General features: G+C 45.5%; 1 protein-coding gene across 2 annotated transcripts in view; it reads left to right on the top strand.

Annotated features, from left to right (window-relative positions):
• The window catches only part of RAD50 (RAD50 double strand break repair protein), a 463,790-nt gene that overhangs the window by 103,000 nt on the left and 341,289 nt on the right, over window positions 1-19,501 (top strand). For both annotated transcript variants that reach the window (XM_073620674.1, XM_073620673.1), the window contains exons 7-8: window positions 14,622-14,750; window positions 14,900-15,065. In XM_073620674.1, the coding sequence (XP_073476775.1) occupies window positions 14,622-14,750; window positions 14,900-15,065 (295 nt within the window). The remainder of the gene's footprint in view (window positions 1-14,621; window positions 14,751-14,899; window positions 15,066-19,501) is intronic.

The raw sequence follows: 19,501 nt of genomic DNA, 5'->3' as shown, positions 1-19,501 counted from the left end.
TCCAAAACTTGATGCAGCCTTTTCTCAGGTGTCAAGATCTACTGATCTGGCATTTGAGGACATGGGGATCTTAAAAGTCCCCATGGATAAAAAAATGGATCAACAGCTCAAGCGGACTTTTCAATCCATTATGGGCAACCTTAAGCCAGCAATGGCAACTACTTGCGTCTCCAGGAACTTGGAGTATTGGGTAAATCAGCTTAGAGCTCATATAATAGCAGATTCCCCTAAGCAAGAAATCCTTGACTCCTTTTCTACTCTCTCAGCAGCTGTAGCCTATGTCTCTGATGCATCAGCAGAGTCTATCAGGATGACAGCTAAGGCTGCAGACCTTGCTAATTCTGTTAGACGGGCTTTATGGCTAAAGACTTGGCAGGGGGACGCAGCATTTAAAAATAAATTATGCAGAGTCCCTTTTCTAGGGGACTTATTGTTTGGCCCTGATTTGGATTCAGTTCTGGACAGGACTGCAGATAAAAAGAAATCTTTTCCTGTCAAAAAGAAGAAACAGCCAGTCAAACGTTTTTTTTCATCCTCAAAGGGCTCAGGAACAAAACAAGCCTCAAGAGAAAAAGAAAAATTGGTCAGGGCAGAGGGGAAAAGGCAAAGGAAATGTCCTTTTCCATCCTCCTGCGTCAACCAGCAAGACGCAATGACAGCCGGTTACAGGTGGGGGGAAGACTGCAGGGCTTTCTCCCCTATTGGGCAAGCATAACGGAAAACCAGTACATTCTGAATATGCTAGCCCAGGGTTACAGTATAGAATTTTCAGAACTCCCCCTAGAAAGGTACTTGGTGACAAATCTTCCAAGAGATGTAACAAAATCCCTAGCAGTGAAGAGCCTATTAAAGGATCTGATAGATCAGGGGGTTATGACTTATGTCCCACAGGGGGAGCTTTATCAGGGATTTTATTCCCGTATATTCCTGATAAAAAATTCCATCTGGAAACTTTCGTTTAATCCTAAACCTAAAACCACTGAACAGATCAGTCCGATACAAAAGATTTCGTATGGACTCCATCTTCACGGTCAGAAATCTATTGACAAAGGAATGCTTTATGGCATCAATAGACTTTAGAGATGCCTATCTGCATATCCCCATAGCCCTGCAGTCCCAAAGCTTCCTAAGATTGGCGATAAATTTGGGGAAAGAGGTTCTGCACTTGCAATTCAGGGCCCTCCCCTTTGGCCTTTCTTCTGCCCCACGAATATTTACAAAAATAATATCAGAAGCGCTTGCACCTCTTCGCATGCAGGGGATTGCGGTAATTCCGTACTTGGATGACCTACTCCTTTTTGCCCCCTCCAGGGAAAGATTGCTAGGCGACCTCGGAAAAACCCAAAGTCATCTAGAAACCTTGGGTTGGATCATAAATATGCAGAAGTCAAATTTCAATCCGGCCCAGAAAATACTATTCCTGGGGTATCAGATCTGTTCAAGGGAACAGAAGATTTTTCTCCCAGAGGAGAAAAAGGTAAAAGTCCAGAAGGTGGTAGCGTCCTTACAGGCAAGCCAGGAATTATCAGTCCGACAAGTGATGTCATCCCTAGGAACCCTAACCGCAACCATACCAGCCATTCAATGGGCAAGGTTACATTTCAGGCCTCTCCAGACTTTTCTCCTGAGAATATGGAATCACAGGACAGAATCTCTGGAAGCAAAGGTGAAAATACCCACCAAAATCAAAAGATCACTTTGGTGGTGGAGAAGACAGGAGAATCTGTCAAAGGGCCTGCTTTGGTCATTTCCAATAGAAAAGGTGGTAACGACAGATGCCAGTGTATGGGGTTGGGGAGCTCACTTAGATCAAGACTTCACGCAAGGAATGTGGTCTCGGACAAAAGCAAAGAGGTCCTCAAATTGGAGGGAACTAAGGGCAGTCGCCTTAGCATTAGATGCCTTCTCTCCTATCCTTCAAGGTTCTCATGTCCGGGTCCTCTCAGACAACACCACTACCATAGCCTACCTAAACAAACGGGGGGCACAAGAAGCAAAACACTTTAGCTGCTAGCTTCAAAGATCCTGATTTGGGCAGAAAATCATGTACGGTCCTTATCAGCAGTCCACCTCAAAAGCACCTTAAATGTAGTGGCAGATTATCTAAGCAGAAGGCGGATTCAGGAGTCAGAATGGAGCTTGAATCTGGAAATCTTTACAATGATTACCAGGGCCTGGGGTCAACCACAAATAGACCTATTTGCGTCAGAAGAAAATGCACAACTCCCAGTATTTTTCTCGATTCACAGAAACGACAGGGCCCAGGGGACAGATGTGTTAATTCAGCCCTGGAACTTCCATCTGGGTTACGCATTTCCTCCTTTCCAACTTATCTCGTTGGTTTTAAGGAAGATACAGAGGGAGAGAGTGGCAGTAATTCTAATTACTCAATTTTGGCCAAAAAGGGCATAGTTTTCCACCATTCTACAGATGGCAGTCAAACCATTTTGGCGGCTGCCTCTCCGGCAAGACCTGCTCCTACAGGGTCCAATACAGCATCCGGGAGTGGCCAGTCTGAGCCTCACGGCCTGGTTTCTGAGGAGCAGTTTTTAAGAAACAAGGGTCTGTCACAACCCTTGGTAACTACCTTACTTTCCAGTAGGAAAATAGTGACCAGAAAAATCTATGCTAAATACTGGAAAGTCTTCAACTCTTTCTGTCTTTTGACTAAAAGAAAAGTAAGAAATTTAGTGTCAGTTTTGGAATTCCTTCAAGAGGGGGCAGACAAAGGCTTGTCAGTCAGCACCCTTAAGGTACAAATAGCTGCTTTGGGAGTATTTCTAGAAAGACCAATCTCTTCCGAGCCCTTGCTTATAAGATTTTTCAAGGCGCTTTCCAGGTCCAGACAAGCTCCGGCTAAGCACTTTCCCAATTGGGATCTATCAGTGGTCCTGCAAGCCCTCACAAAGGAACCTTTTGAACCACTACAAGAGATCTCTCTAAGGAATCTTACTCTTAAAACCTTGTTCTTAGTTGCAATAACGTCAGCAAGGAGAATTGGTGAGCTGCATGCCCTATCTGTTAAAAGACCCTTTTTAACTATCTACACAGATAGGATTATACTTAAAACCGATCCAGGTTTTTTGCCAAAGGTGGCGTCAGCCCACAATAGGTCACAGGAGATCATCCTGCCAACCTTTTGCTCTAACCTCTCGGGGAAAAAGAAGGCAAATTCCACAATTTGGATGTAAGAAGGACTTTATTACAGTATCTGGAGGTAACAAGTAACTTTCGGTCCTCAGATGCTCTGTTTATACTTTTTTCTGGTAAGAAGAAGGGCCAACAAGCTTCTAAGGGGTCAATAGCTAGATGGCTTAAATCGGCTATTCTAGCAGCCTACTCTCAGTCGGGGCTATCTCCCCCGCTGGGAATTAAAGCACATTCTACCAGGGCTCAAGCCACTACATGGGCAGAAATAGCTGGTGCCACCCCAGATCAGATTTGTAAGGTGGCTACGTGGTCAAGTTACTTTACGTTTGTCCGTCATTACAGGCTGGATTTTCTGTCAGCAAGTGAACAAACTTTTGGCAGAAAGGTCTTACAGGCTGTGGTCCCTCCCTAAGTGGGTAAGTCTCTATTATCCTCTCAAGGTGCTGTCCTGAAAGACGTTAAGGGAAAAATCAAGTTAGACTTACCGGTAACTTGTTTTCCAGGAGTCTTTCAGGACAGCAGCAACCCGCCCTTATTGTATTAAATTACTATGCTGTGACTAACCCTATTCTGATTATGTGTTCCAGCTTGGGCCGGAGGTTCTCTACTACTACTGATGATAAGTGGGAAGGAGCCTCCTTTTGAAGTTTGGTGGAGGTGTGTTTCCTGTGGGTGGAGCCACGCTCTCAAGGTGCTGTCCTGAAAGACTCCTGGAAAACAAGTTACCGGTAAGTCTAGCTTTGATTTTTTGATGTTTCTTCAGTTACTTCCTGGTTTCTTGATTTAATACTTTCCAGGAGTATTCAGGAGGGGAGGAGGGTTTTTCTCAGCTAAGCACACCCTCGTGCCTGCAGGCCTGCGCTAAGGACAGATGGATTCCAGGAAATAAATGCTACATGAATCATCTGCCCTTACTCAAGATGGCCACAGCCAGCAATGCTAGGAGGGTGTTTTTTCAAAGTGATTTCTCAGCAAAATAAAACTGAGACATGGATGAGTGGGTGAGTTTGCTTTGAATATTAAAAATGAATTAAATGGCATTTTTGCATTGTGGTGCTCAGATGCAGTTTAGTTCCACTTTAATGTCGCAGGTGGGGGGGGCGCCAGACATGGACCTCTTGGCTTTCAGGTTCAACAACAAATTGGACAAATTTAATGCCAGGAATAGATTCTTGGGCCTTTGCAGTGGACGCTCTGTTGACTCCATGGGTTTAGTTCAGTCTGATCTATGCCTTGCTTCTGATGAAGCTCCTTCCTCATCTGCCCAGCAGGATCGAGATGGAGGTGCTCCAGTGGTGCTCATTGCATTGAACTGGCAGACTCTCTGTAGGCCCTCCCAGATCATCTGCATCTTCTGTTTCAATGACCAGTTTACCATCCTGCTTCCCCGCTTCTGGCTTTAATGGCTCGACTGTTGAAGTCCAGGTCTCAAGGTACAGGGGCCTATCGAACTTGATCATAGCTATGTTCTTAAGGGGTATGAAATCAACTTCTCGTAAAGTTCACTACTCCTGGTGCAAAGTCAGCAACTTTGAGGGGTGTGGTGGCTGAACAAACTACCTAATACAGGTATGCTGTGTGTCTGCACAGTGTCATGTACTTCTTTTTTAAATGGAAAAGAGTTTTTATTGTACAAAAATGAAAATAAGTACAAAATTACAAACTACCGGATTAAAAAGAGACTTCCGGTAAGATAAACAGTACATCCATGGCTGTACAATAGAGATCGAACCTATACAGTGTTTGTATGTCACATCCAGGTATATATTTTGCTGCAGCGGAATATGGTTTTTTATTGGCATAGTGCAAAAAACAAAACGTCAACAAAAACAAAACTAAAACAAACTAACGTGTGTGTGTTGACCTTCTACCAAGCAGTACAGGTATATGATAGACTGATCATCGCTTCACCTTGTCCATCTGTCCCCCTCACCCAGCCATCCAAATAACCCGAGATGATGCTCTCACTTCTGAAGTAATCTATCACAGACCAACTGAGGCGTAGCCACCACAGGGGTGTCCAGCCATTCCTGCCAGATTTTTGTGAATTTGCCACTTGCATGCCTATGCTGATATGCATACTTCTCTCTAATCAGTATAGCATAACCTGTTGTATCTATTGGCGTGTCGTAGGCACCTGAGAAGAGAGCCAGTAGCGTGCTATTAATTTCTTAGCAAGATATAGTAGCCTAAGTAAAGCAACATAGGTATGCGGAGAGTATAATTCCTCTTCTAGGTTACCAAGCAAACAAGTAACCGGGCACAGTTGTAACTGTAACTGATAGACACTGTTAATGACTAATCACATCTTGCTGGTATCTCACCAATTTCGGACATTTCCACAATAGGTGTATCAGAGTGCCAGGGTGGATTTAGCATTTCGGACACAAGGGGGAGTCCCTCCCACCCCATTAGTGCAGTTAAATAGGAGTTCTGTAGGCCCGATGGAGAATAAACAAATGTGATAGTTTCTGTGAAGCAGATATAGACACCAACAGACCAGCAGCTAGGATTTGTGTCCATCTTTCCCCATCAATAGGGCCAATATCAGATTCCCATTTTTCCCTGCAAGGTAGCAAATCCGGGGCCTGTATATTTGATAGCAGACAGGCATAAATTCGGGAAATACGGCACTTTTTGTTAGAAGTAGCAAAAACCGAGGTGAGAAAGTCAGACTCTTCCATGTGTAAATTCGAGCTTCTGCTCTGCACTCGCAGAGCGTGTTTCACTTGTAGGTACAGGTAATAACTATTGCGAAGCCGAGGGAATTCCTGCCGCAATTGGTCATAAGTTTTCATATTACACCCATCAAACAACTGCGAAAGGTATTTAATTCCAGCCCTCTGCCATATTGAGTAGCCATGTATTTTGGCCAATTCGGGATATGAACTATTGCACCAAATTGGTGTACATTCTAAGAAACCTGTCATTCCAATTCTCTTGTTAATTTCCTTCCATAATTTAACAATTAGCTGCACAGTTGGGCATTCTGTCGAAGCCGCCAGGAGTCCCACCTCCCTGTTGGGACATCGCCGAATACTCCTTAAGGGATTTAATCAGCAAGGCCCTGGAGGGGTCCAGCGATCCCGGCAGGTCCCACCCGGAAAGATGCTGCAACTGCGCAGCCAGGAAGTATGTAGAGGAGTGGGGAACTGCCATTCCGCCCAACTCCTTAGGGTTCAGTAGTGTGGACAGCTTAATGCGGGCCACACCATTCTTCCAAATGAGCGCCCATACCGTCGAACCAGTAGTGTGGTATCCATACTGGAAGGTTATGCAATATTTATAATAATTAGGGAGCCCATACCATTTTGATAAGATTAGCCCTGCCCGTCACTGACAAAGGTAATTTACACCAGCTAATTCTCTTATGTTTAAACTTCTGTATAGGTTTGAGGTTTACCTTAATATAATCTCCAGTGTCCCCCGTCACTACAGTACCTAAATATATGAAGGAGCGGACTACGTTTACTTGAGACACCGAATCCGGAAGAGGAGACTCTAAGGGATCCAGCAACAAAAAAGAGGACTTGTGTCAGTTAATGGTAAACCCTGAATATTGTCCAAACTGATTTTATTAAGTGCATTACAGATTCCAGGGAGCCAGCAGTGTCCCCCAGATATATCGGGGTATCACCTGCATAAAGGGAAAGTTTATCCTACCTCTCGCCTTGACAGAATCCAACAATCTCTGGGGAGGCTCTAATCTTCACTGCCAACGGTTCCAAGGCCAGAGCAAAAAGCAGGGGTGAGAGAGGGCACCCCTGCCTATTCCCCCTAAACAATGGGAAGGCTTCTAATAAAGCCCCATTGATCCTGACTTTCGCTTTAGGATCCACATACAGCAGCTGTACCCAGGAGAGAGAGGTTTTCCCCACTCGGAACCTCTGCAGCACCGCCCACAGGTATCTCCACTCGACGCTATGGGAGGCCTTGGCAGCGTCAAGGGAAAACACCTCCCTGTTGCCAGGATTATCTACCGGAAGCTGGATATTCAGAAATAGTCATATATTCAACGCTGTTGACCTGGCCGGTATAAAACCTGACTGATCCAAATGCACCAGCCCAGAAACTACACCCGCCAATCTAGTTGCAAGTACCCTGGCTAGCAGCTTGATGTCGGTGTTAATTTGAGAAATCAGCCTATAGGAATCAGGAAGGAGTGGGTCCTTTCCAGGTTTCGGAATTACTACAATAACCGCTTTGTTCATGGAATGAGGGAGACAACCACATCTAAGGGTGTCATTTAGAGTTTGTAACAAGAAGGGAAGGAGGGGCTCGCTATACCTCCTTGTATATCTCTGCAGGGAGACCATCAGTACTCAGAGATTTACTGTTGGCCATCACCATCACCGCTTCGGTTAACTCTCCTCCTCCGTTGGGTTATCTTTAGATGAGTAAATATACTTGAAGAAATCTTTAAATACATCTGTTATTTGGTCCAAATTATGGATACTTTCCACTGTAGGGCCTTGAATAGCATCTATATGCGATTTGCCCTCTTGTGACCGGGAAATTACAGCCAGCAAATTGCCTTTTTTTCCCTTCTTCAAAGTACCACTATAAGAAAAAGCGATTTTTCTCCGCAGCTGTGAGTACAACTTTTTGGTAAAGAGTCTGAGCTTCTAACCAGCTACGCTCAGAGGCCTGCATGGGGTCGGCGATATAGAATTCCTCTGCTTTCCTACCTTCGTTCAATACCAGGGATTACCATTCTTTAGTGGCCATTTTAATAGTAGAAATTTGGTAAATAAGACCCCAGGGGTGCGCTTTAAGAGCATCCCAGACAACTACCAAAGCCGCTGTACCCTTATTATGTTTTATGAAGTCATCAAGGGCCCTCGGTATGGGGTCAGTGGATGGGAACAATTGGGGCCAGAATGGGTTCACCTCCCACAGCCTCTTCCCTGGGTTACCCGGGACAGAAATCAGCGCTCTGAGGGAGACATATTCTATCAGGGAAATCCTTTGCATAGCTAGAGGATTATATAGGCAGCGATCAATACGTGAAAGTGCTCTGTGTGTTGCAGAATAGCACAAGTAATATTACCGGTCTAGCCTAGCAAATGAGGTATGACCGCAAAGGTCCGTTGGGCGTCCACTGTAGGGCGACCATTTAAGCATATTTTTTCGAAGAGGTTATTAAAATCACCCATGACTCAAATGGGTACATTGGGATATGGTGCAATAAATTGCGCTAGGCAGTTCAAGCTCTCGGAGGAAAAGGGCGGATGGACATATACATTGGCAACAATACATAGCAAACCATTTAGTTTACATGGCAAAAAAATAAATTTGCCCTGATCGTCTACTCGGGAGTGAACCAGGCTAAAAGATAGTGTTGGATATTAAAATGCTGACTCCTAGGATGTATGGGTGGAGTGAAACTGCACAGGGTATTTGCATGTCTTAAGCATAGATAGAGTAGTTGACTTGAGGTGTGTCTCCTGCAGACACACCAGCGCAGAGCGGTACAATTTGAGAGCTGAAAAAAGAGCCAGTCGCTTCACTCCATCCCCCAGCCCCCTTACATTCCACAAAATCAGACTATATTCAACTGCCAAGAGACCTATATAGTATTATAAAAGTACACAGGTAGCAGGCAAGTAAAGGAGAAATATACTAAGAACAGAAATGCTAACATTGTAGGCTATAAGAGAACGGGTTTATGCATTTGCTGTATACAAAGGCTGAAGCAGGTCTGGATATACATCACTGCATCATGCATAGTCCGGTTGTTAGGGAGATTGACAAGTAGAAGGACTAGAGGACAGTCACACACTTCAAATTGCAAGGCCTAACCCCACAGTGGGCTAACAGAGCGCACAGTGGGAAAAACAAAATAAAGTTGAAAAAAATTCCACAGCTTCCCCATAGAGCACAGGAAGCAAACATAAGTAGAACGTCCACACAGGACAGAGGTGGAGCGGGGCCCCAACATTTCTGGTTCACCCTCCGAGCCAAAGGGACTTGCAAGTTCCACTTAGAGATAGAACAAATATAAAGAGCAAGGTGCATGCATCTACACTAGGGAAAAAAGTATTTAGTCAGCCCCAATTGTGCAAGTTCTCCCACTTAAAAAGATGAGAGAGGCCTGTAATTGTCATCCTAGGTATACCTCAACTATGATACACAAAATGTGGAAACAAATCCAGACAATCACATTGTCTGATTTTTGAAAGAATTTATTTTCAAATAACGGTGGAAAATAAGTATTTGGTCACCTACAAACAAGCAAGATTCCTGGCTCTCACAGACCTGTATCTTCTTCTTTAAGAGGATCCTCTGTCCTCCACTCATTACCTGTATTAATGGCACCTGTTTGAACGTGTTATCAGTATAAAAGACACCTGTCCTCCAACCTCAAACAGTCACACTCCAAACTCCACTATGGTGAAGACCAAAGAGCTGTCGAAGGACACCAGAAACAAAATTGTAGACCTGCACCAGGCTGAGAAGACTAAATCTGCAATAGGCAAGCAGCTTGGTGTGAGGAAATCAACTGTGGGAGCAATAATTAGAAAATGGAAGACATACAAGACCACTGATAATCTCCCTCGATCTGGGGCTCCACGCAAGATCTCACCCCATGGGGTCAAAATGATCACAGGAACGGTGAGCAAAAATCCTAGAACCACACGGGGGGACCTAGTGAATGACCTGCAGAGAGCTGGGACGTAACAAAGGCTACCATCAGTAATACACTACGCCGCCAGGGACTCAGATCCTGCAGTGCCAGACGTGTCCCCCTGCTTAAGCCAGTACATGCCTGGGCCCGTCTGAGGTTTGCTAGAGAGCATTTGGATGATCCAGAAGAGGATTGGGAGAATGTCATATGGTCAGATGAAACCAAAGTAGAACTGTTTGGTAGAAACACAACTCGTGGTGTTTGGAGGAGAGAGAATGCTGAGTTGCAACCAAAGAACACCATACCTACTGTGAAGCATGGGGGTGGCAACATCATGCTTTGGGGCTGTTTCTCTGCAAAGGGAACCGGATCCGTGATCCGTGTACATGAAAGAATGAATGGGGCCATGTATCGTGAGATTTTGAGTGTAAACCTCCTCCCATCAGCAAGGGCATTGAAGATGAAACGTGGCTGGGTCTTTCAGCATGACAATGATCCCAAACACACCGCCCGTGCAACGAAGGAGTGACTTCGTAAGAAGCATTTCAAGGTCATGGAGTGACCTAGCCAGTGTCCAGATCTCAACCCCATAGAAAACCTTTGGAGGGAGTTGAAAGTCCGTGTTGCCCAGCGACAGCTGCTCTAATTTTAGGCCGCTGCGAGCCCCCGGGTGCACGTATCGCGGCGATCGTTGTTGCTGTGTGTCAATCTGACACACCGCAACTCCGATCTAGGTAAAGAGTCTCTGACGGAGACTCTTTACCATGTGATCAGCCGTGTCCAATCATGGCTGATCACGATGAAAATAGGAAGAGCCGGTGATAGGCTTTTCCTCACTCGCGTCTGATAGACGCAAGTAGAGGAGAACCGATCGGCTGCTCTCCTGACGGGGGGGTCTGTGCTGATTATTTATCAGCACAGCCCCCCCCCGGATCCCACCCAGGACCACCAGGGAAGCCGCCAGGACCACCAGGATGGCCATCCACACTGGACCACCAGGTATGCCCCCTAGACCCCCAGGGAAATACTAATCTGTGCCCAGGCAGCTGCCAATCAGTGCCCACTCACAATGCCTACCACTGCCAGTGCCACCAGGGATGCCTATGAGTACCGCGTATCAGTACCACCCATAAGAACCCATCTTTGCAGCCTTTCAGTGCCCACCAGTGCCACCTATCAATGCCTACCAGTGCCGCATATCAGTGCCCGCTCATTGGTGCCGCCTTATCAGTGCCTGGCAGTGCTGTCTTATCAGTGCCCATCAGTGAAAGAGAAAACTTCTTTACAAAAATTTTTAACAGAAACAAAAGCAAAACTTTTATTTTTTTCAAAATTTTCGGTCTTTTTTTATTTAGCAAAACATAAAAACCGCAGAGGTGATCAAATACCACCAAAAGAAAGCTCTATTTGTGGGAACAAAATGATAAAAATTTAGTTTGGGTACAGTGTTGTATGACCGCACAATTGTCATTTAAACTGCGACAGCACTGAAAGCTGAAAATTGTTCTGGGCAGGAAGGTGTATAAGTGCCCTGTATTGAAGTGGTTAAAGTGATTGTAATGGCTGAAGGTTTTTTTTTAACCTTAATGCATTCCATTCATTATGGTTATATGTAATATAATTGGTGGATACGAGATATAGGGCCATTAATGGGTAAACAATGGCTTAAAACATAGGCTGAAGTGCCACTTCTCCCATAAACAAACCCTGTATAGCATAGGACTAGGGAATCTTATCCTCATGTTTTGGGGAGGCCTGAAACTGGTCCAATACTAGCAAAATGTCTTAAAACCATTTGTGCATGTAATCCTGATCCAAAGATTGATTACTGAAACTCTGTGTTGATCACTAAAACACTCTACACTGCTGAGAAAACGATAACACAACATTGGCTATTTCCCAAACCAGCTTTAACCTGCCTTTGGATAGATGAGGTAAAATTCCATTGCTTATCTAAATACTTTAACTTACACCTACAAAGGCAGTTCTGAGAGCCCGAGCCAGCCCCTCCTGCCCCCTCCACAGCCCAACGCTCCAATGAGTGCTGGAGGGGCAGAGCAGAGAGCCGCTGACTGACAGTCATTGCTCTCTGTTCAAAGCAGAGGGGGAGAAATGAGTGATCAGCAGTGTTTTTTATCGCTCAGTTCTTGGTAGAGCCGGCGGGTGGACAGATGCAGCATCGGACCAATGCTGCATCTGCCTAGGTGAGTATAATTGTTTGTCTTTTTTAAAATCCCAAACCTCTCTTTGGAGTCGTTTAAGGAGTGCCCAATAAAGCAGTTTGTGCTTTCCAGTGATTGGCTATATTCATTGCAGTGTATAAATCCATTTATCACTCCTGCCAGTGAAAACAAACAGGTATTTCTTATAGGGCTGCAACTAACGATTATTTTCATAATCGATTAATCGGCCGAATTTTTTTTCGATTAATCGGATAAAATCATAAAAAAACGTAATGCCATTTTTCTGTTTATTTAAAAGTAATAATGAAAAACTGCAGAATAAAGAATGTAAAAATGAATCCGCACAGTGGGTATAAGTACAGATAGAATATAGAACTGCCGCCTCCACCTGAGTGGGGTGTACTAGAATGGATATAAAAACAAATGTAGGTATGAAATACTCACTTCACTAGAACAGCGCCATACCTACATTAGTTTTTATATTCAAACTGCAGAATAAAACACCAATGATGGGGTACTATTCCTCCCGGGAACACCACTGATGGGGTACTATTCCTCCCGGGAACACCACTGATGGGGCACTATTCCTCCCGGGAACACCACTGATGGGGCACTATTCCTCCCGGGAACACCAATGATGGGGTACTATTCCTCCCGGGAACACCAATGATGGGGTAATATTCCTCCTGGGAACACCAACGATGGGGCACTATTCCTCCCAGGAACACCAACGATGGGGCACTATTCCTCCCAGGAACACCAATGATGGGGCACTATTCCTCCCAGGAGCACCAACGATGGGGCACTATTCCTCCCAGGAGCACCAACGATGGGGCACTATTCCTCCCAGGAACACCAACGATGGGATACTATTCCTCCCGGGAACACCAATGATGGGATACTATTCCTCCCGGGAACACCAATGATGGGATACCATTCCTCCCGGGAACACCAATGATGGGATACTATTCCTCCCGGGAACACCAATGATGGGGCACTATTCCTCCCAGGAACACTAATGATGGGCACTATTCCCCCTGGGAACACCAATAATGGGGCACTATTCCTCCTGGGAACACCAATGATGGGGCACTATTCCTCCCGGGAACCCCAATGATGGGGCACTATTCCTCCCGGGAACCCCAATGATGGGGCACTATTCCTCCCGGGAACCCCAATGATGGGGCACTATTCCTCCCGGGAACCCCAATGATGGGGCACTATTCCTCCCAGGAACCCCAATGATGGGGCACTATTCCTCCCGGGAACCCCAATGATGGGGCACTATTCCTCCCAAAAACACCAATGATGGGGTACTATTCCTCCCAAAAACACCAATGATGGAGCACAATTCTCCTCTTTCTCCCGGGAACACCAATGATGGGGCACTTTTCCTCCCGGGAACACCAATGATTTGGCACTTTTCCTCCCGGGAACACCAATGATGGGGCACTATTCCTCCCGGGAACACCAATGATGGGCACTATTCCTCCCAGGAACACCAATGATGGGCACTATTCCCCCTGGGAACACCAATGATGGGGCACTATTCCTCCCGGGAACCCCAGTGATGGGGCACTATTCCTCCCGGGAACCCCAGTGATGGGGCACTATTCCTCCCGGGAACCCCAATGATGGGGCACTATTCCTCCCGGGAACCCCAATGATGGGGCACTATTCCTCCCGGGAACCCCAATGATGGGGCACTATTCCTCCCAAAAACACCAATGATGGGGTACTATTCCTCCCAAAAACACCAATGATGGAGCACAATTCTCCTCTTCCTCCCGGGAACACCAATGATGGGGCACTTTTCCTCCCGGGAACACCAATGATGGGGTACTATTCCTCTCAAAAACACCAATGATGGAGCACTATTCTCCTCTTCCTCCCAGGAACACCAATGATGGGGCGGTATTCCCCTCCCAGGAACATCAGTGGGGCACTATTCCCCCCCCCAGCTAAACCAATGGGGCACTATTCCCCCCCGCCCCCCAGAAAAACCAATGATAGGGTACTATTCCACCCACCCCCCGGAACACCAATGATGGGGCACCCCCCACAAGAATATTTAGGAGGATCATTCATGGGGCACTTGTCATAAAAAATAACGTACTGAGTTTCTGTTTTTACTGTGTTATTACTAGCCATGCTGCTACCTTTCACACACAGTGTGCAGCTCGGCACTCCTCGCGGCTGCTTCTCGCCTCTCTGTTCACTCAAGGCAGCAGCGGGCGGGGCTGAGAAGATCAGTGGGGAGCTGACGTCAGCGAGGAGAGGCACGGACGTGTGGCGCGGACATGCCTGGTCACATACGGCGGCACCTTGTACACAGGAGGACACAGGAGGAGGATTTTAACGGACGGACAGGGAGGAAGGTGCGGACCAACTAATTGATAATGAAAATTGTTGACAACGATTTTCATTATCGGTGATTAATTGATATTATCGATAATAGTTTCAAGCCCTAATTTCTTAGCATTACTGCTTTATATTTTGTAAATCTAGGTACAGTCTTGAAAGTAATAGCAGTTTTGTTCAGTTTTAAACTGATTTTGTAAAGAGAGAAAGGGCAACATTTGTACCTCATGTACAATATTAATATGATTATTGGAAAGTTCATTTTGTTTTTTATTCAGTAAATTATTGTTTGTTTCTAGAGTCGGTTGGCAGAAATTCAAAAAAACCTTTCAAAAGTAATGAAGCTGGATAATGACATAAAAGCATTGGAAAGCAGGAAAAAGAACATGGAAAAGGACAATCAGGATTTAGAAGATAAAATAGAGAAGGTTTGTCAAAAAGGTGTTTGAAAAATATATGTTGACAAAGTACATACAATCATTGTTCCCAGGGTCATGGTTGAGTTTACCCTATAGTGTAATGATTAATATGCAGTTTAGATTTTTTTGATATGTAATAATGGTTGATTTGATTTCAGATTTTCCAGGGGACAGATGAAGAGCTTAATGAGATGTACCACAACCATCAGAAGACTGTGAGAGACAAGGAAAGGAAGCTCAATGATTACCAGCGTGAGCTGGACCGAGTAGTTAAAGACTGCCAGAGAATGAACCGAGAAAAGGGGGAATTGCTGGTCCAGCAAGGTAATTTACTGCACGTTTCCTTCAGGATTTATGAATCTGTTGAAATATATAATATTGAAATCTAATGTACTGTATCTACTTCCAATCTAGATCTCCAGAGCTTGTTAAAATTACATTTTCTTTATTGTTCATCATGGGACACAGAGCCTTAAGTAATTACTTAATGGGTTATAGGCCACCTTCAGGTGATGGACACTGGTTATACCCAATCCTAGAAGTTCACTCCCTATATAACCCCTCCTCCTTCCAGGAGCACAGCAGTTTTTTCGCCAGTGTCCAAGGTGTTGGTCACGAGTGAAGATGTGCTCTGAAGAGCTCCAGGAGGGATCCATGCTGGATTTAAATAGCCTCCATAAAGACCAGATCCATCCAAAGTGCCACTAAGGCCTTAAAGAACGATACCTGGGGCCTTGTATCCGAAGCACAAGGTTTTGCCTGTAACGCCTCTCTTTGAAGGGCTGGACCCCAGGAATCCAGGGCTTTGGTCTTGCTACATTACCTAGCTTTCCTGGAGGGGTGCTTTTACAGGTCCAAGGGAGTTGGAACCCTGTTTTAGGAACCCGGTCCTTGAAGGTTTGCTAAACACACACTGCCGTTATGGGTGAAGGTTGGATTGTCTGTTAATTCAGCAAATCCTGCGGCGGGGATAAGGTAAGGGAAGAAACTTAGGTATTAAAAACATCTAGGTACTCTTCCATTAGGGAAATAATGTAAAAAGGGGCAGAATTTTTTCTTGGAGGGGGCGGGGCCTAAACGGTGCCGTGTACGTCCATAAGGAAGCACGGCAGCATACACAGATAAACTACAGCGGTGGCAGTCTCTCCTCGGCTGAGGAGGAGAAAACAAGCAGCCTACAAAACAAGGACACAGAGCTGTGGGACATGTGAGGGTTGCAAACTGGCATTCCTGATACAGGAATGACACCTTTTTCCCAGCACTAGGTTGAACTTCATAGCGGTTTTAAATGTCATGACTATTTTCAGCGATTAAGTGCAATTTGTATAGTGCCTCTATTTGTGTACTTAGGACTATGCCTACCAAAAAAGACACCACAAATACCAAAAAAGTAAATTGTTCTCCCCCAGGTTCTCGAGTCGCATTTCCACGCTATCATCCTCGCCTGAATTACCAGTTATGGCAAACCAGGGTGAGCCATTGGAACAAACTCATGGTGCAACTGCTTCTCACATCTCAGCCCCTGTATACGTGGCTGAAGATGTCCTTTCCTCCTCTCTGCAGGCTCTGGAAGAAAGATTAGCGGCTTTAATCGCATCCTCCATTCAAATGGATAGGAAGCGTGCTAGATTCCCCTCCCCCACTTCAGAACCTTTGCAAGGGGAAAAGTGGTTACAGGATGAGGTGTTACCCTCAGTTGATCAGGAGGAAAAATAAACCGATGATTCCTCTGCGGAGGAAACAACATTAGATGAACCTGTTTCAGCCTCTCAATCTGAGAAATTGCTGATACAATCCCTTACGGAAATGGTTCGCTCCACTTTCATGCTACCCATAACGGAGTCTCCTGAAAGCTCGGATTCTTCCTTGGGTTCCTTAAAATCTTCTCAACCTTTGCATGCATTTCCTGCACATGCATTACTAGAACAGCTTAATTTTGCTGAATGGGATCTCTAGGATAAGCATTTTTTCCCTCCTAAGAGATTTGCGATTCTCTATCTCCTGGAGGAGAAATTCTCCAAAAGATGGAAAATACCAGCAGTTGACGCTGTGATTTCCAATGTGAATAAAGGCCTAACTTGTCCAGCAGACAATGCACAAATGCTTAAGGATCCAACAGATAAAATGTTGGAATCCCTGTTAAAATCTACTTTTTCCATGGCAGGTGCCATTACTCAGCCTGCAGTCGCTGCAATAGGCATCTGTCAATCACTAAAGGACCAATTTAAACAGGCCCTTAGAGAGATTCCTGCACAACAAGCTCGGGAATTGGCTGAACTACCAAAAGCATTATGCTTCACCAGGCGTCCCGCCTTACGCTTATGCATATGCGTAGAATCCTGTGGTTTAAAAATTGGTCAGCTGAAGCACCATGTAAAAATCTCCTAACTGGGTTCCCTTTTCATGGGGAGCGACTATTTAGAGAAGACTTGGACAAATATATCCAAACAATTTCTAGTGAGAAAAGTACTATTTTGCCAGTCAAAAGTAAGTATAAACTCCCTTCATTCAAATGGGCTCTTTTCCCTACGCCAGGGGCTTCCGCCTCTAGGCAGTGGCGATGGCCTCCACCGTCGGACTCTAGAGGAAAATCTTAGAGTCAGACCCAGGCTCAAAAGAAGTCCTGGGGTCGGAAACCTGCAAAACAGAATCCTAAAGCCTCATCATGAAGAGGCAACCCCCCTCACCAAGGTGGGGGGAAGACCTGCAGTTTTCAGAAGTCTGGAAAGAGGAAATTCAGGACAGATGAGTCATCTCCACGGTATGGCTGGGGTACAAGCTGGAATTTCAGGACTTTCCACCGTCTCGCTTCCTGAGGTCAAGCGTTCCCAAAGATCCAGAGAAAAGACTATCTCTGTTTCAGGCACTAGACCTATTAATATCTCAAGGGGTGATCATACAGATCCCCACAAAAGAGCAAGGTTTGTGGTTTTATTCAAACCTTTTTATGGTACCAAAACCAAATGGAAATGTTGGACCCATTCTAGATCTAAAAAATCTAAATCAGTTCCTGAAGATCTGCTCCTTTCGCATGGAGACGATCAGGTCAGTAGTTTCTATCCTTCTAGGAGGAGAACTTCTGGTATCAATTGACATCAGGGATGCATATCTGCATGTCCCTATATTTCCCGCTCATCAAGAGTTTCTGCGGTTCAAGTTAGAACAGCAGCATTTCCAGTTTGTAGCCCTGCTCTTTGGGCTAGCCACAGCACCCCGGGTGTTCGCCAAAGTGCTGGCCCTACCTCTAGTCAGGTTAAGGGCACAGGGCATAACGGTCGTAGCGTACCTAGACAATCTCTTGCTAATAGATCAGTCGGTGGCTTGTTTGGAGCAAAGCGTACGCACTACAACCAATTATCTGGAAAGTTTGGGTTGGATTCTCAACCTAGAGAAATCTTCCTTAATACCGCTAAGAAGGCTGGAGTACTTGGGTCTGATCATAGACACAGCCCAGAAAAGGGTGTTCTTGCCTCAGGCAAAGATCAACTCCATAAGAGAGCTGGTGCGGATAGTCAGGTCAAATGGCGATCCCTCCATTCGCCTTTGCATGAGGTTGCTAGGAACCATGGTGGCTTCATTCGTATCCTGTCTGCTTGGAACAAAACAATTCAAGCTTAGACTTGCCAATGCAGCTGTCCCCAAGAGTGTCCCAAAGCCTCACTTGGTGGTTACTAAACCTAGAATCTGCTGAAAGGAAAAACCTTCAGACCGGTCATCTGGAAAGTGGTAAGGACGGATGCCAGCCTTTCAGGCTGGGGAGCAGTACTAGAAAAGACAACTGTCCAGGGACAGTGGTCAAGAACCGAAAGAACCTTGCCCATTAATAGCCTAGAGATTCGGGCAGTACATCTGGCTCTAAAAGGCCTGGACTTTCAGGTTACGCGATTGTCCTGTCAGGATTCAATCTGACAATGCCACAGCTGTGGCCTATATCGATCACCAAGGGGGCACCAAAAGTCTCTCAGCGCAGAGAGAGGTGAACCATATTCTAAACTTGGAGAAAATAATGGTTATTTGCCTGGATCAACCTACGTTAATAATTAAAATTGTAGAGGATAAAAACTTGGGCAGAAAGGAATGTTCCGTGCCTATCGGCAGTCTTCATTCCGGGAGTAGAGAATTGGCAGGCGGACTACTTAAGTCGCCAGCAGTTATTCCCAGGGGAATGGTCTCTTCACCCAGACATATTTCTGGCTGTTTGCAAAAGATGGGGGACTCCGGGCATAGATCTTCTAGCGTCCAGGTTCAACATGAAGTTATTCAACTTTGTGGCCAGAACAAGGTATCCACTCGCTTGCGGAACAGATGCGTTGGTGACCCCATGGGATCAGTTCTCACTGATCTATGCATTCCCCCTATTCAGTTGCTGCCTCGACTTCTTTGCAGGATCAAGCTGGAAAGAAAGCCGGTAATTCTGGTGGCACCAGCATGGCCCAGAAGGTCATGGTATTCAGAAATCGTAAAGATGGCAGTGAAGGGCCCATTGTCCCTCCCACTATGGCCAGATCTGATCTCACAGGGACCGATATTCGATCCTTCTTTACGGTCTCTAAATTTAACGGCTTGGCTATTGAAACCCACATTCTCAAGTAATGTGGGCTTTCCAGGTCAGTTATCTCTACCCTGATTAATGCAAGGAAGCCAGCTTCCAGAACTATATATTATAGGGTCTGGAGGGCTTATGTTTTCTGCTGTGAATCCAAGGGTTGGCACCCTCAGAGAGATATCATAGGCAGAATTCTTGCCTTTCTACAATTAGG

Source organism: Aquarana catesbeiana, linkage group LG03 (assembly GCF_042186555.1).
Source record: "Aquarana catesbeiana isolate 2022-GZ linkage group LG03, ASM4218655v1, whole genome shotgun sequence".
Lineage (NCBI taxonomy): Eukaryota > Metazoa > Chordata > Amphibia > Anura > Ranidae > Aquarana > Aquarana catesbeiana.
This window is presented reverse-complemented; position numbering and strand designations above follow the sequence as displayed.